Below are 25,399 nucleotides of genomic sequence, written 5' to 3' on the forward strand. Positions count from 1 at the left end.
GAAGTATTGGGCCTGCGGCCGGCGTCACGTGACAGCGCCGGCCGGCGGCGGAGGGGAGCGGCGGTTCCAGGCCAGGGGCTGGCGCAGCCCCGCCTGCCCCTGGGGGAACCGCATCCCCCTCACGCGGCCAACGACCACTCTTCGGTTTCGTTTTAGCTTGCGTTGAAGGAGGAAACTATCTCCTCCTCGCTCTGAATCGCAGCCTTGTTCGTATCTTCTTACTCCCGGGGGGTTTGGGTAGGTTTCCTCCGTGGCTGATACAGTGGTACCGATTGAAAAGCACAGACTGAGCGGGTTGGTACCGGTGTGGTTTTGCTAGTATCCCAATCCACTAATGTTGATAGGTGGATGAGATAATTTCACAAGTAACTTGATAAAACCATAGGTCCGTGGGTGAAGTGAACCTGACGGAGTGCCTGGACAGAGAACAGGTACCACCAAAATGGATAGCAAACCTTTTTCTGAGCTCTCTGTTACAATAGGCAATGGTCTGTAAAATGAGGGTTACCAGAATTTATTGCAGGATTTATATATGATAATTTAAAATAGTAATTGTTCTTTCTGAGTTAACTCATCCTACACCTAGGCTTGCATTCCTGCTCTTTTAGGCTAAGTTACCAAGAAAGAATGAGATGTGGAGGATTATGGCTCCTCCCCAGCCTTGAGTCTATATATTGGATTTTATTCTGCATTCCATGAAACGAATCCTCTTAACCAAGGCCTTGCTATAATATCTTCAAAGAATTTCAGCACTTCTCTGAGAATCCTGAAAACACAGACAACAGACAAGTGCAATAATGCTTCCTCTCTTTCTAGTTAGTGTTTCAGCTATCTAAGCACACAAAGCTTCACTTCTCTGTTAATGACCCACAAAATTCTCCTGTCCAAGGACTGGAACCTGCTCTGTTACTCACTCAACTTGTATATTATTTTATTTGGCACTTCCCTGATTTAAGTTTCCTGCGCACACTGGAAACTCACTCCCATTGTCAAGCAACACCCTCATCTGAGACATCTGCAGTTTCTGCTTCTCTTTTCCAAAATGTTTTTTTGCAAAAGCAATCCAGCACTCATGCGGGGAGTGCCAGGTCCGCGTGCAGAGTGGCACGTGGCACGCAGCCTGAAAACAGCTTTGCGGGCATCCAAAACTGGTGGGAGAAACAGCGTTAACTCCAAACTCAGCAAGTGCTTTGTCTTGCTGCTGGTAGCTGTGAGCTGTCACGGAAGAGCAGTGTTCTGCGGGCAACCTGCACCAGTGACACTAAGCAGAGCTCTCCAGTCCTTGCCCCAGCATCCCTGGGAGCTGCATGGCACAGCAATGCCGGGCTGCAGGCATTTAGCTGAGCAGCACTACAGAAATAGCTGCGTCTCCAGTGGGAGGATAAAACAGGCTCTGAACGCTCAAACATCCTTTACTTGGATAGAAAACCAAACCTGCACGGCCTGTGTGGGAGTGGTGCGTAACAGGGTCAGCTTCAGGCCACGTGAATCTCAAAATACTTTGTTCTTCCCTTGCATTTATAGCAATAGTGTAAAAAATGTGGGTTTATGTAATCATCAGTTTGGAGTCAAGGCTGATGATTGTTCTCTACAACTTCCTTGGCTTACAGGTGCAGCCAAAGCAATTTCAGCCTTCAGTACCAAAAGTACCGAACATGACAAGTGCCTGTTTGGGCAACATGTCTAACAAACTGAAGTATGCATCCCAAGTATTATACCCAAAGAAAATGTAACTATATCTCTGAGAAAGAGCAGCTGCTGTTACTAGACAATATTTGTGGTTTAAAAAAAAAAAAAAAAAAAAAAAGGACTGCAGAGCTCCAGCCATTCACAGGAAAGGCGATTCCAACCTGGAAGAGTCTACGGCCCAGGGATCATGGCAGGAAATTCTTGGAAATCTCAGAAATTTAAACCAGAATATGTCTCGATTAGACAAAGCTGTTCAGAACACATAACAAGTTGTGAAGTTTTCTAGAGCAACATGGAAGAAACGTGATGTCATGTCGCTGTGATGGATATCCTAAAGCAGTCATGTGAAACACTACAGCACAGAGATTAGAGAGGTCACTTCTGGGTCAGAGTTAATGAATGAATGTGTGAACTAATTAGGATAAGATACCAAAGCAGGCTTGAGAGATGCTTCTTTATGGGAGCTGCTTCCCCAGGTGAATGCACACCCTACCTGTGAGCTCCCTTCCTCACCTACCATGATGTTCTGTCTGCAAGTGCTACATTTGGTTCCACCCCACTTGTTTCTTCTCAATGTCTCTGGCCTGAGATGGGCTTGGTCTACTCAAGCATGCTCCCCCAGATAACTTTGAGAGGAGCAGGGAGGTGCCAACTTCACCCTGACAGCTAGACTGGAAAAATAAAGATGGGAAAAATCCTGGGGTGCTGGGAGAGCTGCAGTGGGGTAGCAGGAGGGCAGTCAACACTGGGGTCTGCCTGGGCACCTTTTACCTCCCTCTGCCCTACAGCTTCATTATTCTCCTGCTTAACCTCAATGTTTTGGTCATTTATTGCTTTGCTTCCCAATAAAGACTGATTTCTCTCCTTTCCGTGGATGACAATTGTGCTGAAGCCTTCCCTCAGGAAGTGCCAGTGCTTTCCAGCCAGGAACTGGACGCTGACTGCTGATGTACAGAGAGTGCAGCCACAGAAGTTTCTCAGCAGTAGGACTGGAGGCCAAAGGGCTTTTTTTTTTTTGCATTTCTTCCAAACATGTTTAGTTGAAAAAGTCAGACAAGCAGAAGGGCAACTGCAGTGGTGTGACAGCCTTTTGGGAGCCCTTCAAGATCCCCTGTGGAGCTCCAGTTGACACTTACATTAGTACTCTTAACTGGGCACAGAGCTCCCACATACTGTGGAGGGAAGAACTGTTCCTGGTAGAAGGAGATGGGATTCAGGAGAAGCCCCCTCAGGACTGCAAGAAAGGGAAGACCTGTGTCACTCCACGCTTGTGAGGGCTCCAGCTGAACTCCTTCTAGTCACTGTCCTCTCCTGCTCACCTTGTCTTATGGCTGGAGCAAAGGTACATTTTGGGAACTTCTTCAAATGGCTTGAGTACCTCTATCTGAGCTCCTCCAGAAAACTTGGCTGTTTTGTCATTTGCTGCTGTTCTTTTCACTGATTTCTTCTATAACCTGTTTTATTAATACATCTTTTCAAGACAAAGTCTGCAATACCTACACTGCAAAGAGTTTTTGCTCAGAAACCTCCCAGGAGGCCTCCCGATGAGGACCTCCTGCAACAACAACAAAAAAGCAACGATGTTTGGGGGTTTTGCTACAGCAGATCTTTTTAAAGTCCCTTTGACCTCCTAATTCTCCTGCATCTTGCCTGTCCAGTTTCTGGTGCACTTGAAAGAGACCTAACTATTACACCTTTCAGCAAGTTGTCCCTCAAACTCTTTGCAGTCTGCCTTACTATATTCTTGTTTAACTTGCCACAGTTTTGGACTCTTTTCTGTTCTCTTACTTGGTCACAACTTCAGCCTTCTTACAGCATGAACAAGATTTTGTTTAGGAACTAAGGACTACTGAAGGAAGAAACTGAGCAGAAGCCCTCCAAAACAGTCATGAGAACTGGTGAAACAACACAGCAGCCTGGGACTGCAAAAGAGATGGTTTCTTAAATGCAATTCCTTTTGGCTTTACCAGTGAGAAGTTAACACATTCCTTGTCAACACAGACAACCAAACCAATAGACCAATTTAACAGTACAATCTTGGGGTTAAGAAAAAACCCAACAAACCAGAAGGACACTGAGAAGAATTTCCAAGGTAGAGGTAGTGTCACTCTTCAGGCTAGTCTCTAGAAACTAGTTTGGCCTCTATGAAACACTGTTTTGAAATATGGCACCATCCCTGAAGCACACCTTCAGCCCTGCAAGCTTGATGCGAAAGCACTGCTTGTCCAGGCAAGAGAAACAGTGGTGCCTGAAGCCTTCAGGAGCCATCCTGCAAGGCCACCCCCAGGAATCCTGCTTTAACAACTCATGAATTGAAGAGCACCAACAGCTGCAACAGATTTCCTTCCTGGTCCAGAGGAAAAGAAATGAGAAAAATCCACAACACTTATAGAAATGGCTCATTCCCAGGCACGGGAAAGCATTTATTCAATCAAACAGCACTAACACTTCTGTGGAAAGAGAAACTATTTCCACACATGCACCTTTCCAGGGAACTGTCAACTGCAGATAAGCAACACAATGTAAAGTATTTTATAGCTATCTCACTGATCTGCCCCCGGCCTGAACTTTAACTTTAAAAAGATGTTTTGTAGAAAATACTACAAGAGAATAAGAAGTATCGAAAGTAACAGGCATTACCTCTCACCTTTACATATCCTCTACATGAAAAAATTGCTTCATCATTACAGAACTTGGTTCCATTCTTTTTTCCCCACTTTGGAGAACTAAGGCTTAAGTGTCTGGCTTTTGTTCTTCTTTACAGGAGGGGTAGTCCATCCCTTGAAAACTTAGATAAATGTGTTGGCAAGAATGTCCTCCTGCTGCTGCTGGTGTAGAGTTCCAATGCCAACTGCTGGGGCTGGTAAAGGAGGTCTGCTCACAAGACGGAGCTGAAATTTGAGTCAGGAGGAAATGATTAATGAAGCACAAACATATGATCACATCTTGAGGTCCTCTGATGCCATGGTGATATCTGCTGTCAGATACTGGGCAGTCCCAGCTGGAAGCAATGCAGAAAGCTATCCTCCACCTCCCAAAGACCAAGACCGTGGCTCCAAGAACATTACGCTGCACAATCTGCCAGGGCGAAAAGCAGCTTTGGATTCTCCTACTCATCTCAAGCATGTTATTTCTTACCTGGGATCTTTCATTATCCTTCCTACTTTGACTAAACACCAGGTAAAATAAAGTTCCAGTCCTGCTCATCACCACTATATGGTGCTATAAAGAGCATAAGTACTTTAAATTAGAACACACATTTAGTTTAGGCATCAGGAATATTTTTTGTGTAAGCACCACAGAATTCTGCATTCAAGGAGAACTTCAAACTTCATTTTAAAGACTAAAACATCGTGGGGACATCTTACCTTAACCCCCAGCTGCTTTTCAAACCGTGGTGACACAAAGGACCATGGACCCATGTTCTGTGGTTCTTCCTGACTCCAGATGAAGACTAAAAGAAGGATAAGGGTATGTTACAAATGCACTTGTTTATCTTTTCAGCAGCTCAAGAAAAACAGTTTTTTGTTTTGTAGCACCTCTACCTATTTTGTCTTGGCACTATCTTTGAAATAAAGGCTTGTCAGATTCAATTCCCTTGCAAGTCACAGCTTGCTGAAGTCAAACCAAAAGTATGTCCACCATTAGGGGACACCATGGGTATATTCTGCTTTTCTACTGCTGCTTTCGAAAGCAACTTAAGGAACTGGACTGCAAAGACCAATGCAAAAAATGCCCCAAATGGTTCACTCCAATTTTCAGTTATGCTTTATGGAAGCTAACAATAGCAGAGAGACAAGTTCTTCTAGAACAAGTGGTAAATATTTGTATTATCCCACTTCAGACACACTAGACAGATGGGGGGGAAGAGCAAAGAAGAAAAAGCCACTACAATTCTTCCTTCTACAAGGCAGGCAACAGATTTAGTTCAGCACTTCAAATTGTCCAGAAACGCAAAAGGTAGAAGACTGGCTGACCTTTCGCACGGCTGTATTTGCTCAACTCTTGCTGTAGAGCTTCCAGGGGAAAAGGGCAGAGTTCTTCAAGTCTCAGAATAGCTGTGTTGTGCTGTTTCTCTCCTAGTGTCTCTCTTTGCTTCACCAAGGCATAGTAATGCTTACCAGAACAGAGCACCACTTGGGTGACACTAAAGAAAAATAAGAATGTTTCCAAGTTTAGTGTTTTACAGAAACATGCAGAACAGTTCCACACTTTCAACAAAAAACAACCAGACAAACTTTAAAGACAACTTTATGAAGCTGGAATGCTACCCTAGACCATCTTTTCTCCTCCTTGCATTCCAATCCATCCCACTCCCTTACGGGCACAGTATGCCAGAGCCCAGAGTTCCTGCTTCTTCAGTAATCCTGGGAAAGTTACTTTACAATGCGATTAATCTCTCTTAGCATTAACTATTTAAAAATCAAACACCTAGTCAAAGTTATTCATCTTTGTGCTTTCTGTAGAGAATAAACCAGAAAGGGAGAAAAGAACCTCCAAAGGACAACTCTCTCTCCCATGCCAAAGAGGAACTGCCTGCTGGAGATAGCAATGCCCTCCAGCAATCAGAGAGGTCTTGGCTGCCTAACCTTACTGGACAAAGGCGAGGAGATAAACCTCACCCTTTGTGCCTCACCATACCACTTCAAAAAACCCAAGATGCTAAGATACTTCCAGCCTTTTGATTGTGGGCGAAGATGCAAACATCAGGGATGATGTCAGACTCAGATACTACCAGGACAAGGATGAGGCAAGAACCTTAGGAGAGAAAAAAACTGAAGGCCAGAACTGCCCATAGTGAACAGGATTCTCTCTAATGTCTGAAGGGAGGGAGATATACACACACAATTTATTATTGCCCTAACTTCACTTCATCAGCTCAGGTGTTCCAACACCAGAACAAAAATTCTGCATCTCTTCAGGTAACAGCTGCTCCCAGTGACTGTTAGCTAATGGTTACAGCACAGAATAACACCCATCAGACTAGTAACTATGGTCACAACCTCCCTGTGGGGGCAAGAGCTGAAAGCCTCAACACTTTACTATTATGCAGACAGATAATGGTAACTACCAACAAGTAAGCAAAAGGACAGAAACAAGTAAAACCAAGTCACCTGCCATAAAATTACATTTCCCCCCCAAAGTCACATCTTTCCTATCACCTCAAACTTGAGCTGTTACGTAGGAGAAAGGGACAGAGCATCCTTTCTGAGCTTGTCCTCTAAGAAAGTAGAGCTACCTTTTAGGATCTACGGAGGAGTCACCAATGACAGGCTTGAATGTTGTTCTTGGAGCCATTTCTTCAAAACTCGATACAGCAGCCTACATGGGGGAAAAGTTGAAGTTACCAAATCTTGATGCCTTTTCCCTCAGTCCAGAGTTGGGGAGAGGATACTGAGAGGGGGGTTTTGTTAAGTACAGAAGATACGGTCTTCCCTCTCCCTCCTATTCCCATTCCCACTGATGAAAAGTGGGATGATAAGATTCCCAAGAACACTGCCAGAGCTAGAATCAATCCTACTTCTATCACTCCTCCACCCAACTTTAATCCTCAACCTATTCAACCCCTGACAGGCAAAACCCCATCAATTTGACCCCAAAACAGAGATCAGAGAACACAGAGGAAGAACAAAGAGAAGAGAACACAGAAGAGGAGAAAGAAATGAAAAAAAAGAAAATAAAGTTTTCAGCTTACAGGGAGCCTCAGTAACACTTTGGGAGATGCAACAATGAGAGGTTTCCTGAAGTTTCGGACCATTTGCCTCCGGAGCAAATGGAAATACTGTGCTGGAGTGGTGGGATGCACAACTGACATGTTGACCTGGTCCCCATCGACTCCCTCTTCTGAGCTGTCACACATCTGTGTAAGATGAACACAGCAATACATTGTCAAGAAGCAAGCAGTGAGCCAAATATGAAACAGAGAATCGAGCCACATAAAGCACACTGACTAGTTTAAGAATAGAAGAGCAAATACAGCAATTCAGACATGGATTGCAAGGGAAGAACAACTTCAGAGAAGAAGTGTCTTTAACATTTAACTGGTAAGATTATATCTGAACTGTCACCTAGCACATTCTAACCAGGGCATGATAGTTTTTGGAACAGTGGAGAGGTCATGACTTTTTCATTGGAAGGGCAGCATCCCTCTAAACATGCTGCAAACCCCTCCTTAAGCTGTTACTCAGATAAAAATGCTTTCATTTACTTACTACAGTCACAAGAGCACAACAGTGGATATTTTTTTTTTTTTTTGTAAAAATACGCCACATATTTACTAACAAGTTTCATAGTGTCCAGCATTCTGTTGTACACTCCATGCCTAGTTTGGTTTGCACAAGAGGGTGGCTGCCTGTTTCTGATGCCAACTCCCAAAAATGTCTTCTCTAAGAAGTGTCCGTTACAGGTCTGCTATTTGCAATTCAGTAATTCTGTCTTGCTACTGGACTCATTCTGTGGTACAGTGACACAGCCAAGAAGCAGCAATCGGCATGAAGACAGCAGCCTGTCCCACTAGGGCTGTTGGCAGTGGGTCTCTGCAAGCACTATGCAAATCTCATGTTAGGAAATTTCTTGTTACCACACCCTTACCTGGGCAGAGGTGCAACAGAAACAGCATGCATTTATTAGAAGGGTCAGTCAGAGTCTTGCTCCAGAGATGCTGTGGCAGCATTTAAACCAAAATTGCTTCCTCACTCCTTCCAGACTTATACCTTCTCATCACAGTACCCTTTCTTCCTCCACTTTCAGCTCAGCCTGCTCCTACATGATGGTATGACCCTGGTACTTCTCCAGCTTCTGATGTCACTAGCAGATAGACCAGGAATGGGACATTTTGCAACAAGACTCCCAGAACCCTGATTGCCAGTGCTGCGATAGGGGATATGTGAATTGAATCTGAGGTGTGATGGGGTACCTGTAAGAACCGTTCCATCCGGCAGGATGAATGCTCAGGACCTGCACCATCATAGCCATGGGGAAGAAGAATTACTATCCCACTCTGCAGAAGCCATTTGGCCTCACCTAAAAACACATAATGAGAAGGAAAGAAAGAATGATTTCCACAGAACATAAAGCTGCAAAACACACAGTACTTCAGACAAACTATTCAGGAAAAAAGAATAGCTAATTTCTAGATCATTAAATATAAGCCTGAAACATGCTGCTGGCATTTTGCCATGAGATTCTGTTTTGCCAATTATTAGGCCTAGCATAAAGGACACAGCCAGCATAAAGATGAACCAATAGCCAAATTGCATTTGATATTTGATACAAAAGGGTCAGTACATGGGTGAGCACTGGAGGTACAAACAAGTCAATCAGATTATACATAACTGACATCAATCCCACTGACCCCAACAGTGACACCACACAACCAACAACGGGTGGGATCAATGGTGAAATGCAGTCTCCCACAGAAGGGACAGGAGACAACCAAGTCAACAAAACAAACACATCAGACCAAGGAAGCCACATAACAAATCCCTACACAGCCCACACTTACAAAAGCCAGACCTGAGTGGAGCCCAGTCCCAGGGAGACAGGAGGTCCTTCCACAACAGGGAACTCTGCACAGAACATCCACCTCACACACAGACACTGCCCCTGCCTGCAAGGGGTCCCAGCTTTTATCCCTCAGTGGACACCTGACCTTTGTTTACTTAATGCTGCACACCTGGGGCTCCTTTACCTGATGGCTCTGCCTGCAAGGCTGGAGCACCCTGGAGGAAAGCTTAAAGGGAAACTCACCCCCCTTTGGGAAGGGCTGTGGGAATCATCCAGATGTCAACCTTAATTTGGGGCTTGGGGTTGAAACTCCAGCATTTCAGATTCACAACAGTGAGCCAGGACCCATAACATGACCTTAAGTTTCTGAAATTATCATGTAACTTTGCGCTTCCAGAAGACTTAAGAAGGTGGTTTTAAAACTTTGTCTAAAATATCACCACAGTATGTGAGAATCCTCTTAATGGAATTGTCCTCCTGACTAACAGGGGTCCTCAAAGTTAATTCTCTAGCAAGAAAACCCTAACCATAATTCAATATATATTTTCTGCATATCTTGTCCTTTGGTACTCTGCAGGCATGACCCAGGCAGCATCCTGTGAGCCAGCCCTAACACAGCTGTGCTAGCCACAGGCTATTTCCCTGAGCTCTGTCTAACCTCCTGTGCTATTTAAGGGATTAGTCAGATCCAGAAGGTAATTCATCCCAGCCTCAAATGCATGTTGAGGACAGGTGAGTTAAGAGGGCCTCTTAACTTCCAACTACCATTACAAAAGGAGTGCAGAGGCCTAACTGAGGCTAGATGCCAAAACTCTGGACACTTACATACATGGAATCCCACTCTAGAAATCCATTTTAGCATCTTCTTAGCACATTCCAGCTCAGATAGGTCTTTTATCTGAACACTCCAAAAACATACTAGAGTCAAACTTAGAGGTTGGTTATAAGACATTTATCAGGTTTTTTTTTGTTTGTTTCATATAATCACTATTTTCCATCTGTATTGCTTCAAGAATTTTTTAGATGCCTCATGCAGGAAAAGTACAGCCTAAAAAGCTATCAACTATACATATACACAGTAAAATAAATGGGGTGGGGAAGAAAGGCCATTGATATAATCAACTGTCCTTCTGGAATGACTGTCTTCTGCTAAGGGTAGGGTGTCTTTCATTTTAGGTGGATTGTCTTCAGAGAAAAGCTGCATAGGAGTCAGAACAACACAGGCAAGCTCACAAGACTTCTCAAGGAAAAAAGTTGGGGTTTTTTCTCAACGCATTGTCCTTTTACTTTAAAGATGAAGGATTTTCTGAAAATGTGCTTAGTAGAAATGATTCATTTTTAAATATATTAGCTCCTTGCACACTCACCTCCAGAGATGAAAGTGTCAAATATTATCTGGGCTCCATTAAAGAAGTCTCCAAATTGAGCTTCCCAAATTGGCAGTAACTTAGGGCTCTCAATACTCATTCCATATTCAAAACCAAGTACAGCTTCTTCAGACAAGGGACTGTTACTCACCTAACAAAAGGAAATTGTTGGGAGGGGTGGGTGAGGAAGAAGACAACCCAGGGTTAAGAACCTTTGGAACCAGGCACATCCGTGCTAGGCACGCTGAGGACATGCACTCCTAAAGTCAATTGATGGTCACCTCCTTTTTTTTTTTTTTTTTTTTTTTTTTTTTTGCTTTTGAATTAAGATACTGAAGGGAAAAGAATAATAGCTGATCTCTCAAGGAAAAGCAAAACCCCTTGTTAAAGTTTCTAAAGAGGGTAACTACAAAGAATGGGGGTGCCCTGACAGTTTTTACATCTCTATCTAGTGGTTGCCAGAGTACACAGGCTACCTACATAATGTCTCAGCAGCTTTAAAATACACATTCTGTTTCAGCACAACTTGAAGGTTGCCTTGTGGACGACAGAACCTACCTCTAGGAAACCTTTTTGGTCTGGAGACATATGATTCAGAGGAATGTAGGTATCATCTGTCTCCTGGCAAACCAACATCGCGTGTCGTTGGCTAAAGGTTCCTCTGCCAACATCTTGTCCACTTAGTCTGATATTGAACCCTTGCCAAACAATAAACAAAACACTGGATTAGCAAGTCATGTAAAAAGAAAACATGCAGGACAACAACTCCCCACTTCTAAAACACTGCTTCTCTTGTTACATCTCTTGGATTTCTCATCAACAGCAACATCGAATCGGAGATGGAATGCTTAACCAGCAGCAGCTCCATCTCACAAGCACAGAGGTGCTCACACATTTCTCTTTTTTCCTCTCCACAGCCAAGAATTATTTTGCAGTAAATGGTTCAATTTATGGAACCAAACTGCAGAAAATGTGGATTCTCTATCATATGTAAATGGATATATGAATTCAGGCTAGAGAGGAAGGAAAAGAAATAGTAGCATGAAACACTCTCCAAAAGTATTTGGGAGGCCACACTGATGAGAGCTGCTTTGCTCATGTGCTTAGCTCTATGCATGAATGGTTTTGGGAAGTGGGAAGGAGCAACAACTCTTTGAAGACATTTAGTACTCCATCTACAAATATTAGTGACATACAAGATTCACCTTCTCTTAGTGCCATGCAAATGCAAATTGTCAAATTTATACATCATATGAATCTTTAAACTTAGGAACACCTAAGAAGTCTAATGTTATACTTTATTGACATCAAAGTGAAAATATTCTGTTGTCTGCTGTCTACTTGCCTCTTACCTTGGCTCAGCAGGGAACCAAATGCTAAGGTTTCAGCTGTTGCCCAGTCCAGCTTTTTTCCTTCCTCCATTTTTTGAATTCTTGACTAAACAAGAAAACAACATGGAAAAGTTACTATTTTGCTTTTTTCCATCTGTAGCTCTTCTGGTGGCACAGATCATTATTAGAAGCTAGGCAAAAAATAAAACACTATAGAGAGAACTTCTGTATTCCTGCAACCAGCTTAGATTGGTTTGGAATACACAGTCTTATTTCAGCACATACTGAAAAAGGTTGCCCTGAGGGCCACAGAACCATGAATGACCCACACGTTCACTTACCAGCCCACAACCTATGGACTGACAAATTAGATCTTAGCCTAAAAATATTTAAAATCTTAGCACAGCATAGAGCACATGCTTGATGGACTTTTGGTTTGCCTGGTTAGCAGGGGTGAAAGATACCAGGCATAAGTATTTCAGTCTCTAGAATTCTCCCCTCTTCTGGCCTGCAGAACTGCAGACAAATGATCAGACCTAGCTGTGGTGTTCCTGCCTCGGGCTGGGAAGACAAGAACACCAGTCTTCTGAAATATTCAACTCATAGCTGACAACCAGATACCTGAACGTGGTCATCATTCATCAAAGGGAAACGGTCACAAACACAAACCATTCCAATTACTGCATGCAAACTTAGGAGCTATCAAAAACTAAACTATCAAATTTGGCCATATGTGTATGTCTGTGTTTATACATATAAAACATAAACACTCAGTACTGGCTTTAGAAACTGTGTACACTATTACCAAGTTCCTGATTAATTCTCCCGCAAAGTACTCATTATAATCATAAAGTATATAAGTGATAGTAATTAATCAGAATAGTTTCTATCATTTGTAAGATTCATAAACTGTATTTTCTCTAAGCTCTTATCTCCATTGCAACAAAATATTGTTGAAATAGCAATTTTATATGGTCAGATTCAGGGGAAAGGACATGTCTTTCTTCAAAACTGGAGGAAAAAATGGCATTATCTCAGCCTCGAAAAAGAGAGCAAGCCATTTTTCCTGTTCTCTAACCGGCAGCCTTGATGTCTTTAAGAGTTTTTCCTGTAACAGGTCATATCCTTGAGCACTGGGACTAGAAGTGTCATTATGCTCTACTGACCTGTGCGTAGGTCTTCAGAAGATGGCTGTGCATCTGGAGTTCTTCAGGCACCTCCACAGACTTGACTCCAATGAACTGCAGAAGTGGTATAGGCATCCCTGTGTCCCAAGTGGTGATTTTAGCAGAAGGCTCAACAAAGCCTTTCCAGTGAGCCTGCAGGTTGGTAGGAGGTGGACTATACAAAGTCATGTTGGCAAGATGATCATTCAGTTTAGAATAGTATGTTGTCTTTATCTCAGATACTTCCATCTCAGTCATGAGCCCAGCAGCTATTAGGTGTTCTGCGTACGTGTCTGGGATACTCTTACGAGATCTGTCAGGGAGGGAATCAAACCCCATAGACATTAGCCCTGAAAACAGTGTCACTGCAGAACAAGGAAATACCACCTTACTACTCTCAGGCACCATGGAAAACTAAAATAAATTATGTCCTGGCACATTATACTCCTTTCCATCAAGATTGGTTTCCTGGCATTTCCAGAAAGATAATAATTCTCTATGTCCTCTACAGTCCTATTTTTTTTTAAACTGCATATAGTTGGCAGTTACAGGTAAAAGCAAGTCAAAAAAACTTTCCAGTTACAACTGCCTCTGTGCTATCATGCATATTTTCTTCAGACAAATTGACAGTAGGTTTTCAGTATTAGTGATAACCGAGCCATCTATTCCATAAATGCTTCACCTAAAACACCAGAATTCATTGGCTAGTAAATTTTTATGCGTATTTTTCTTTGGGGATAAGGATGGAATCTGAATACATTTAAATGCTCACAAAGTTAAGTCCCCATTGGAACCAGCAGGAACAGACAAAGAGAGACAAACGTCATCCTGGCTTCCTGCCCATTCTCCCACATCATCTACGCTTCCCTATGGCACATAGAAAACAACTTTGCCTTCTGATTACTAGCAATCATGAACTTGAAATCCAAGGGCTATGTACAAGATTTTCCTCCAAGAGGCATCAAGCTGTGTATTCAAGAACCAACACTAGTGGTTACCTTCATTACCTTCATCTCATTATCAGACTCGCACCTTACTCAAGGGCTGCTGACAGCGTAGCTACACCTACATAAAGACTTGTCAATATGGCAAAGGATCTTCATTATACAGAGACTTCCATTACAGTAGCAGACAATACTGAGTTGGTGTACACAAGTACATTTTGGGTTCTCCCATCAGGTGGTGTTACCCTTACCTGATGATTTTGTACATGCAGGGGTTGGTGAAGAACGGCTCATCAAGTTCATTGTGGCCCCACTGCCTGTAGCACAGCAAGTCTACTATCACGTCCCTGCGGAACTGGCGCTGGTACTCAACAGCCAGTCGTGTGGCACGGACAACTTCTTCAGGATCATCCCCATTCACATGGATAACTGCACATCCAACAATTTTACCTGCCCGGGGATTCAAAACACAACAACAGTAATCACACCCAACCCCTTCCAAGGGAAGCTGACACACACCTACTCTGCTGAAAACTAGATACCTCATGTGAAGTGTATTTAACAAAACACATCTACAAAAGATGAACTTTGTGATGAGAGCTGGGGTAAGAAGTAGGAGTCTTTCCTGAGAGAAAGTGCAATTAGCCCAACCTGTTGTATTTGTCATAGTTTGCGCACAACTTTGTTACCAGTGCTAAATTCCCAGAGGAATTCCTATGTTCCTGCATCTTACTGATTTAGATGGAAGTCTGCAGGGAATGGGAGAGAACTACTTGATCATTTCTCTTTCAAACAAAAACTGAGCTTTGTTTCCTTCTTATCCTAAGCTATCACTACTACGAATTCATACAGGCCAGAAACTATCTTCTCCCTTGTTAGCAGTCATTCTATCCACTGCTCCTCCAGGCAGAAAGATCTCTTCATTAAAGAGGACACTGTAAAATTTAAATGTCTTAATACCCTCTCCTGTATGACAATTTGGCTGCAAATCTTCCCAGCAACAGCATGCTCCTCTTGTCCTTTATTTGCCCAAACTCTGGAAAATTAAGATACTTCAGCCATTCCTGACCCACATTAAGTTTCACTCCCTAGCAAAATCCTGCAGTTCAAATGGGTAACACCCCTGGCTCCTCATTGACCAGGTAAGAAGTAAGGAAAACTAAGGATGGAGGGGAAAAAAACCCCAAAACAACAACAAAAAAAAAGCCCACAACACAAAACTAGCCCAGGGAAAATATAATAACACACTATCTGCTTTATCAGATTTAATGAATCTACCTGTTCAGTTTAATGAAACCATATGACAAACACTTGATGTTAAGTCTTAAAAACATACATCAGTATATTTTTAATTATAGGAGACATACACTTGGGAACTAACTACTGTGTCTCTGATCTTGCTGATTGTAACACATGTTTATCGCTAAAAAAGACCAGTCCAAAACAAAAGACTTCTAGTTTAAGCTTGGAAATTAGCCTTATCTTTCAATTAAAAGCTCAACAAGCTCACCCAACAACAAACAAATCAGAAAAATCAAGGAGTATCTGACTTGCTCAGAAAATACACCAGAATTATTTTGATTAAATTTAACAAGATGTATTTAAAATACATCTATTATAGACTCCATCACACTAGATTTTTAAAAGCTGTCAATGACATGGCAGAAATTAAATGATTTATAAAGACTTCACACTAATCTTGCAAATATTTTATAACATCCTGTAAAAAAATGTGACAAGATTTCCCCTTGATATTTAGACTTTGCCACAAAGCAGATGGGGGAGGGCATATTTTTAGCATTTGAATTTTTGTTCGTAGGAGGTAATAATCAATAATAATTTTGATTTCTACTCTATCTTGAAAATGGAGATTGTTGGAAGTATGGGAAAAGCAAAACAGTGAAAAAAATGCAGAACACACATTTCCTTAACACACAGTGCCCAGAACAAACACAGGGGAGGATGGAGATCCAGTGATTTGTGTTGCCATGGCACCAAGGAGGAACATAAAGTGAGGTGGAGGCCACAAGGCCCTGTTCTCCCACTTTTCTCAAGGAATATTTGATACGACTAATGCAGAGTTATCTCTTGCTCTTCCTCTTCTCTCAAGGACTGTTTTGCAGTACTCTGCAGACCTTATCTTTCATTCATCCTTTCCCCATAAAAACAGCACACACCTTGCACCAAGGAAAGTGCTGCATTGTTACTCAGGAAACAATGGCTTGACCACAGTCCCACCCACGCACACATCCATACTTAGATAAATATTACCCCGAGTTAGATACGAACTCAGAGGGACAATAATCTGATACCAAATCAGAGGGACAGATCAATGGGTCTGTGCTCCTTGCCCCCCGCCCCCCCAGAAGGGACACCTTTTGGTGAGATTTGGGATCTCAGCTACGCTGAGTGATTACTTGGGAATTATGTGTGTGTCTGCAATTGTTTTTTGTGTGCAGTGCTATAGAGCCAACCTGCAGTTTGTGCATTTATTGTAGGCAATCTCAAAGAATCTGTAGATGTTGCATAAGAATAAACCGTACTATTTGTGAACTGGACTGCTTCTCTTGAATGCAACCAGACCTATAGCACATGGGCTGTTCATGTATCTGGTGTCAGGGCTACAGTTATGGCCATAAGAGATAAGTCCAGCTGCCCCTAGCCCTTCTAATCTCTGAGGACCGCCTAGAACGCAATGGGATTCATCTCTTACCAAATTAATTCATTACCTTAAATGCAACAGGGGATATATTAATCTAAGTCCCTAGAGCTGACAGGCACTTGCTATAAAAAGCTCATAGCATAGCATATATTCACACTGGAGTTAAAAATCCTTTCTGACCCAACAGACAATCTTCCTCCTGATGTAACTATACATACCAATATCACTACAGTACAGAGATGATCTCCCTCGCTCTGGAGGAGTGGTATAGCCCAGCTGGTTATTAACTATCAAATGGATGCTCCCACCAACTCTGAAATGTGGTAGATTAGAGAGGGTCAGTGTTTCAGGAACAATCCCTTGCCCAGAGAAAGCAGCATCGCCATGAACCTACATTAGGGAAAAAGAAGGAAAAGTCTCATTAGAAAACACTGGAGGAACAGTAAATTCAAAACCATAACTCATTAAGCAAGACCTTTTACACTGATTAGGTAGAACAGATAGTTTCAGCCAGATCCACTTCTTAACCCCTTTCAGCCTGCTGTTTACATGATTTAAGAGTTTATATAGTCTCATCACTAACACAAGGTCATAGCAGGCAACATCTGTACGTGATTGCCTAATCAATCCCCACCTGGAACTGACCTGTAATCTCTTAAAATTGACCCACCAGTGTATAGGTGACCACAAGCATTGTGGCTATAGCAAACCTGCAGCAGCCAGTAATAAATCACTGACCACTGAACAAAAGGCAGCCAGTCACCACTGCATTTGCTACAGGCTTTGCTGAAAGTTAAATGCTGGTGAGCTGGGACTTATGCCTACTCCCACATTTCCAAACAGAGACAAAACCGGACACAACAGGAAAAAAAAGTGAAAAGGAACTGAATAGAAGCCCTTAAAAGCAAACAAAAGCTTTCCGAAGGAAATAAAACCTAAGTTCTTAGTTACATATCAAAACTGCAAGTTCAAAAGCAAGTTTGTAAGGGGAAGGGAGACTACTGTGATATCCAATCCATGTTTCCCAAAAAGGCTAGAGATACTAGAATGAGTATCACCTAGCACGTCCGTGTTTTGAAACTAGAGATAGTTCTCCATTGATGAATATTGATTACAGCTTCCTCAGAATATAGATTTGATCCTTTGCAGACCAAAGGTGCTACACACATTGACATAGTTTCTTACTGAAACCAGATGACAGTTCTACTTTCTAGTTACAGGATAATGGTTTCAAGCCGTAAGAGACTTTTGGAGGTGCAAGTACACCCAGAAGAGAGTATAAGTGCAATCAGCCAGTGAAATGGCAGCACTGCGTTTTGTACAGTTATAGCGACTTTTTTTAAAAGGTATCACAGAAAAGTTAACTACTGCAAGAGAGACAACACAGCATCCCCACTCTATCCCTTATCATGCCACACTTGTTCCTGAAGTGTTCGGTTTTCAGTTTTCCTTTTTGGATTCTTCTGCTGCCTAAGAAGGTTATTTATCTTGGTGATACCATTTGAGTGAGGACCCTAGAACACCTGAAAGAACTTTATGGCCTTCAGTACATCCCACAGCATTAAAGCCGACAGACAGTATGACTACCCAACTACACAAGAGTCTTCATACATATCTCAAACCCCAGAGAATTCAATTCTTATGGTGCAAGTAGGATTTCACTCATTCTAGCAGAAAGCTAATACATGGATTTTTTTCTGGGCAGCATTATCAAAGAACATAAAAGCAAGGTCACCATAAAGTTTAATTCATCAGTGACTTTGCGAGTGGAATGTCAAATGTGAAATCTATTTCAGGGAAATCTTATTCTCAGATTTCAGTTGAAATCATAAACACCAATAGTTGTCTGATGCCCAGGAAGTGGTGTGTGATGAGATGAAAAGTAAGCTACTCTTCAGCAGAGATGGACAATTAAACATTGCAGAAGTTTTCATGGTAGTTAACCAAGAGGAGTTTTACAGTCTTCATATATTCCAGGCACACTGAAGTTCCAGAAAAGATCTTCAGACCTTGGACAACTAGCTTCACTACTGACACTGGCACCTTAGCTGATCTTTAATCTTTTTACCTTCAAGGTCTGGCATTCAGGCTAGTGGAAAAATAGAACAAATGCCAGAGTAAACCTCAATTCAGAGTTTCTACACTTACATTTCTAGAGAGAAAGCACTATGAAAACAGAAAGCCCAGATAGAAACTTCCAAACAAAGATTCTGAAAGAGGAGGTGTCTGCTTTCTTCTCTTTCTTCTCAATCAGCTGAATGAGACAAGTTCACAATCACAACTGTAAAAAATTTTCTCTTTACCTCTTGGACCTCTTAGACACAACATGAATACTGATATTCAAGTTACATGAAACATTTTCTTTCGTTTGGGAATACTTTGCGCCAGTTTACTAACATGAAGGTGGCTAGATTGCAGTTAAATGTTATTCTCTACTACGTAACCCCCCTACCATTTACCCCTTCAAAACCCAAAAAGTTACATTGTTCTTGCACAAGGAGGGTCCATTTATCCTGAAGAATCTTTCTTTAAAGAGTCATAGCAGTTTCATTACTACGCAGTGAAGACCAATTACTTTGAGACAGACAAAATCTAAGAAGCCATAATATCAAACTAACTGACATAACTGCACTGAAAGATGAGAAGATGCATCGGGCAACAAACTTTTCTTCCTGCACCTGCATGCCCTCAAGCCTTTTTTTTAAATAAAAAAAATTAAAACCCCAACTTGCCTCCACTTTTCATATTCTCCTTTCTGCCTTTTCTTAGTATCCATATCCTTCCAGAAGGAAGTAAAACATTTATTTAACTGAAATACATTTTCACTTCTACCTGTAACTTTCCTCACGTTTACTAGACTCCACAGGAGAACAGTTCTGCCCCAACTCATTTTTACTCCAGCTTTAAAAATGTTTGATTGGCTCACTTGCATTTCCAAGTCAAATACAATGCAAGAAAAGAAAATTTATCAAGGAACTATTTAGGACTTCCTCCACAGCTATAAAAACAGTTCAAGGAGTACTAATTCCAGCAAGACTCTTCACCAGTACCATGAAAAAATGACAAAATTCTAAATCCTCCTGTAAGTTTTGCAATCTTGATAGCTCTTCTCCAAACATATTTAATTTAAAGAAGACTAACAGTGGCTTAAATGCAGAAGTGGTCTGTGAGAGAAGGCACACATGGCTCTTCACGCAGAGTATTATTAAAACAAAAGAGGGTTTCAGAATCAGTTATTCACAAATCTTAGAAGTGGAATTGTTTAAATGCCAATATCATCATGTATGTCACCTGGAAAAATTCCCTGCTCTCTTCTATCTTCATAAGAAGGATCTGTTCTTGATATTCTACATTTATTCAGTTTTGTCTGATGTTTCTATACACACCATTTCTATTTCCATGCTAGTCCAGGAAGTCTTACAGAGATCAGTTGCAAATCGTGAGCAAAATACCTGCAGGCAAATAACTTTGTCTCCAGGCTGTGCAGAGCTCTCTGGGGAGTAATCTCCATCGAGCAGAGTCTGTTGCCTTCCTCGTGTCTTGCCCACCGCCACTGGATTGATTGCTTCTAAGTGTGAGGGGTTAGGTAGCAAGGTGACATGCACAGGCCTGTGGGAACCGAAGTCAAGATCTACAGAAGATGTCAGGTGGGAGAGAACATCCCCAATGGCTGCTGAATTCTCTGGAAACTCACTCAAACCACGCATCTTACGGAACATGAGCTGCATGGAAACAAATTTGGTTAAAATCCCTTTCCAATCCATTGACACAATGAAAGACAAACATTTACAGAACTGCTCTCCTACTCCTGAAATTGCAAGGATGTTTCTGATAACAGCACATAAAACCCTTCATTAGGGTTCTTTTAACAGTCTCCTGTGGACATTTGATTGAAGTGCTGACATGAGAGGAAAACACTCTCACATAAGTAACTTTTTTACTGCTCTAGCACTTGCAATATAACAAACTTTTGGTGGTTTATTTTATTGCAAATAAACCAGGCACAGAGCAACTGCTGATGAGATTATGTATCTCTCTTACCTCAGGTGGAAGCTGAAGTAAACCCGTGAGAAGATTAAGTCTTCCACGATGAGGCATTCCAAGAATGATATCTGTCACACCACTGTATGCACACATCTTGAACAACTCATGGAAGAAACCCATCATACTCTCTGCTCCTTCACCACCATACCGCTTCACTGTGGCAAATTTTGTAGCTAAGAAGTGATCAAATTCCTATTAAAAGAAAAAGAGAACATCAGTATTAAGCTATTTTAAGCAGCAGTCTTCTATTCATAAAATTGCAATATAATTTGTGTTTGTACCTTTAAGTCATACAAACCTAAGCATACCCCCTTGAAAGTCTCAGCTCCTTCTCCACCCACACAGTCCAAGACCAGAAGCTATAATGACTACAAGAAATCAGCTCTTATCTCCACTTAAGCAGAAAAATGTTGGATTGAGGACCACACTCTCTCTATTTAACATGGAAGGAGATGCATGAAGAAATATAACATCAGAGCAATTTACAAATTCCTTGACAGTTTACATATTTTAGGTGAAAATTAAGGAATGCTGTTCTTTTACAGTATAAACCTCAACTATCCTAAGATGCAAAGTGCTAGAGAAGCACAGCATTCCATTTTGACTACTGTTAGACATAGTCCTTAGTACACAGGTAGAAGAATGCTTGAGAGAAGGAAAACAAACTATTGTTGTTTACTTCATTTCCCTCTCACTCCTCCCACTTCACTCTCTTCATCTACTCCTAGACAGCTCTCATAAGTGACAAAGTTTTGGAAGCACTGGAAGTGTCTGTAGTGTTTTGCAACAGAAGACTGAAAATAAATGAGGTCTGTAACTGAGAAGGGAAGACTGAGCCACAGCCAAAGATCTGAGCCAACTGCTGTACACATCCTAGTTAAGCAACATTTAGTTCTAAGGAATAATGTATACAAACCTAATCTCACATAGAAGCAGTTTTTCCTGTCAGGGTTAAATTCCACACTCTAAGTACAGTTCTGGTCATACTGAAATCAAAATAGGGTACATCAGGGTCCTGATTTCAACCTCCTGTGACACTCTCAAATTCCTCTAACTGCCAAAGAGGCAAGAAAAATACAAAATGTGCCATATACATCTTTTTAGTCATTGGTAAATATTACATTTAACACTCCTTCCACTTGGAAAGCTAGAAACGGGGACACCTTCACAGATCCTGCTCTTCTACCTTTCTATCCTTCTGGATAACATGGGGAGAAAAAGGGAAAAAAGATAAATTTTTTCACAGTACAGAAGTATCGGAATAAATATTCTCTACATATTTTGCAACTACATAAATCTTTCACTTCCTTTCAGAATGCATTGAACAAAGGTTCCTTTACTGAAAAGCAGCAAATTTGGCAGTGCTATATGGCTAAGACCAACTCTGTTTTGTTCTCCCACAACTTTGAGAGATATCATACCTTAAAGCTAGTAAAACAGATCAGCATGAGGTTGAAGGGGAAACACAGAACAGCTACACCTGAGCACAAAGTTTCATAGAACTCTGTCCAACCTTACATTTCCATCAGTAAAATTTAATAGAAGCTGTCAGATCATTAGCCTAAGACAATCTCCCTTTTGAAGAGTAATTACTCATGGATTTGTAGTGTCATTATTTGTGTCTCCAGATGATAAAGAATATATGCTACGAGAATATGTATTACACACAATCTATGTTCTAATTAGTTCTAAAAGCCTTTTGAGTTTGGAACTGGCTGGAAATATTTTCCTAGAAAAAATTTCCGAAGTAATCAATACAAACCAAGAGGTATCACTATTTGTTTCAATAATGGCTGCTAAGTAAATGCAACAACAACCTACTGCATTTGTGCATTGCACTTTTTGAGGCAAAACTTTGTACTTCTTCCTCTTGAACATGGTCAAGACCTTTCAACATAGTGACTGGTCTTTTTCTGCATGAGTAATATCTGTAGCAGTAAAGGGTTCATGACAGACTCCACAACTCTATTACAATAGTGAACAAGGTACCTGGGACTCCAACATCAGTTTGCACAAGTGCTTTTTCTCTTCAGGCGTAAATGCTTCTTGTTTTAGCTCTTCAAACCTTTTAGCAAGCCACTCTCTCTCCTCCAAAGTTGGAAGCTGGCTTGTTTCTATGGAAATATGCCCGCAGTATATATGGTCAAGGTAAGCCAACACATCCTCTAGGGAAGCCTCTTCTTTTCCCATATTTAGAAGCCCTGGTGGGAAACAAATGTTGTTAGCCACTGTGGGGGAGGAACAGGACTGTTGTCTTGCAATTACATTAACATTTTGAGAGTACAAAATCACAACTTGTCTTCTTTTCCTTCATTTAAAGACAAAACTCAAAAACCTTTTTCATAAGCACACTTCAGTGTTATTAATACGTGTCTCATGCTTGTTTGTAAGGTGTTCAAAATGCCTTTCTGAAAGAGTTCACCATGAGTGAAACAAAGTCACTGTTTCTGTGACTCGTACAGTATAGTATTAGGTATCTCGTGGCTCAGAGAGACGGGCTCCAATCCTAGTTGCATAAGCACCTGTTTGGCGGATGAAGAAATAAAACATAAAAACCCTCATTTGCTCAAAGCCACAGTGAGAATCTACAAGATCCAAGAAGACAAGTCTTGACTTCAGGCCCAGCACTCTGGCTGCTTCGCTACAGTGTTAAGTATTATGCTAAATCATAGAATGTTACAGCAACACAATAAATTAATGTATAACCTAAGTAGTTGTAAGAACAAGTAACAATTTTCATGGTTTCCAAAGATGCTAGGAGGTAGCCACTCATTACACAATGATTTCTGCAACAAACATATAAAAAAGCAGGCTGAAGTTAACAATTTTCCATCCAACAGTTCATTACTGATTGAACCGTCACTCAATATTTGGCTCTTCTGCAACAGACACAGCCTCGTAATAAATCACACGTGAAGACAGTTTGCTGTCATAAGGCTGCAGACTTACCTGTAGTAATGAGAGGCCCTTGCAGAACTTCTGCCAACTCTTGGATTTCAGGTACCAAGTTCATAACGGCTTGGCCAGCAAACAGGGGGTTTATTTTGGCTGCTTTGTGGCCATGTTCAGCGTATGCAGTTTTTAAACGAGCAAGAGCATGGTCAACTACAAACAAAAGGAAAGCAGAACAGTATCACTCACATGCATTTAATCCATTTATAGCACCAACTCAGGTGTATTCCGTCCATCGATAATCAAGGTTCTGTCTGGAAAGGCAATTTTTCTGAGCAGTTATTTTTACCATATCACCCCACAACAGCTCCCATCAAACTCCTAAATCTTATCTGTCAAATTTTCAAGCAAGTACACTCCATATTTCTCCCATTGCTCCCCTCACAGTTAAGCTCCTGTTGACATATGCAAAACTGTTTTATTTTCCTTTGAATCTCTTTACAGGTATGTCCAACTCAAGAACAGCACGGTACCAGTGTGCAAAGTCTTATTTTCTCAGCCAACTAAAATCATACCACTTGTGCTTCCCTGTTCCTTGCTGAAATGACAAGAAGATAGGGTCTTAACAATAATTCGGGTCCTATGACTTCAAAAAACGTCTGTGTCTGCAGAAGCCACTAGCCAACAGCATGTGCATGCGCTGAGCCGGACTTACGAGAAATTCAAATATGTGAACTTGTTTTACAACAGACAACAGCAACACCCCGTTGCAGGCATTTTGCATCTAGATCAAAAAAATATTGACATAAGCCAGACTTGACCAGCTGAAAGGTCAGGCACACCACATTACTGTCATCAATCACGTGTCACAGACCAGGCTGATAAACTGCAACCCAATAAAACATATTGCAAGCAGAATCTGCTACGAAGGAATAGCGTGAAGTTTATAATGCATTTCTAGTGTGGCGGGGTGTGTGTGTCTGTGTGTGTGTCTCATCCTGATACAGATGCAGCACTGATGTTATTCAGGTCTGAGAACTTCAAATTTTCCAGTTTCTGAGACCATTTCACAAAGATATTCCCCAGACATTCATACTTCCATTGCTGACACTCTGGTCCAGCTATTACATTCACAATCAGCCTGTTCAAAACAGGTCCTTTCCTCTAACGGGTTCTACAGCAGATGAACATAACCCTAACACCTCCCACAACTCTCTCAGCATAAAAGCCATTTAAAAGCAATTTTTAAAATGTAATGTTAAAATCTATTAACCCTCTCCTTGCTTAACAAGGAGGCTACTTAGCGATGGCACTCGGCGTCCAGGAGCTAACAAACTGGTTTCACTCCTGCTTCTGTGCAACAAACAGGCTTAATTCCTACTGTTGTCTCCTGAGGTGTTAAGGCGGGGATGACACTCTTACCCCTGAGAGTTTTCTGCTCGAAATTATTTTTCTGCACTATAAAACTGAGCTAGAAGCATCACAATTATCGCTACAGGAGAGTTATCTGTACGTAGCTAGTTCAAGCACCACAGTATGAAAAGGGAGGATCACTGGCGCCTGGCACAGGTACTTTCAGGCGCAGGCCAACTCCACCAGGGCGCATCACTGAAGGGACTTCGGCCTCTGGAGCGGGGGAGCCAGCAGCAGCCCGAGCGGGGAACCAAAGCCAAGGGCTCTGCGGGCGGCTCCGCGCCGCTCCCAGCCCTCCGCCGAGCGGCGAGGCCGAGCCCTGCCCTACGGCGAGCGAAAGCCCGCCGAGGCGCCCGAGGAGAGGCGGCGGCCCCGGCGGCACTCG

The 25,399-nt window shown here is 41.9% G+C and overlaps 1 protein-coding gene across 2 annotated transcripts; it reads right to left on the reverse strand.

Annotated features, from left to right (window-relative positions):
- Positions 1 to 4,257: 4,257 nt before the first annotated feature.
- DHTKD1 (dehydrogenase E1 and transketolase domain containing 1) lies at positions 4,258 to 23,836 on the reverse strand. Of its 2 annotated transcripts, XM_026868524.1 has the most exons (16): positions 23,659 to 23,836; positions 22,699 to 22,910; positions 20,707 to 20,901; positions 20,118 to 20,387; positions 16,884 to 17,055; positions 14,255 to 14,453; positions 13,060 to 13,372; positions 11,915 to 11,999; positions 11,121 to 11,260; positions 10,563 to 10,713; positions 8,606 to 8,712; positions 7,385 to 7,549; positions 6,929 to 7,011; positions 5,667 to 5,836; positions 5,058 to 5,143; positions 4,258 to 4,580 (listed from the first exon to the last, which is right to left on the reverse strand). In XM_026868524.1, the coding sequence occupies exons 1-16, from the start codon at positions 23,720 to 23,722 to the stop codon at positions 4,479 to 4,481; spliced, it is 2,514 nt and encodes an 837-aa protein (XP_026724325.1). In that variant the 5' UTR covers positions 23,723 to 23,836; the 3' UTR covers positions 4,258 to 4,478. The 2 variants fall into 2 exon arrangements, with proteins under 2 accessions (XP_026724325.1, XP_026724326.1); XM_026868525.1 differs by lacking the exons at positions 4,258 to 4,580; positions 5,058 to 5,143; positions 6,929 to 7,011 and having other exon boundaries at positions 5,687 to 5,836.
- Positions 23,837 to 25,399: the final 1,563 nt, after the last annotated feature.

Source organism: Athene cunicularia (assembly GCF_003259725.1).
Source record: "Athene cunicularia isolate RWA chromosome 1 unlocalized genomic scaffold, athCun1 chr1_part2, whole genome shotgun sequence".
Classification (NCBI taxonomy): domain Eukaryota; kingdom Metazoa; phylum Chordata; class Aves; order Strigiformes; family Strigidae; genus Athene; species Athene cunicularia.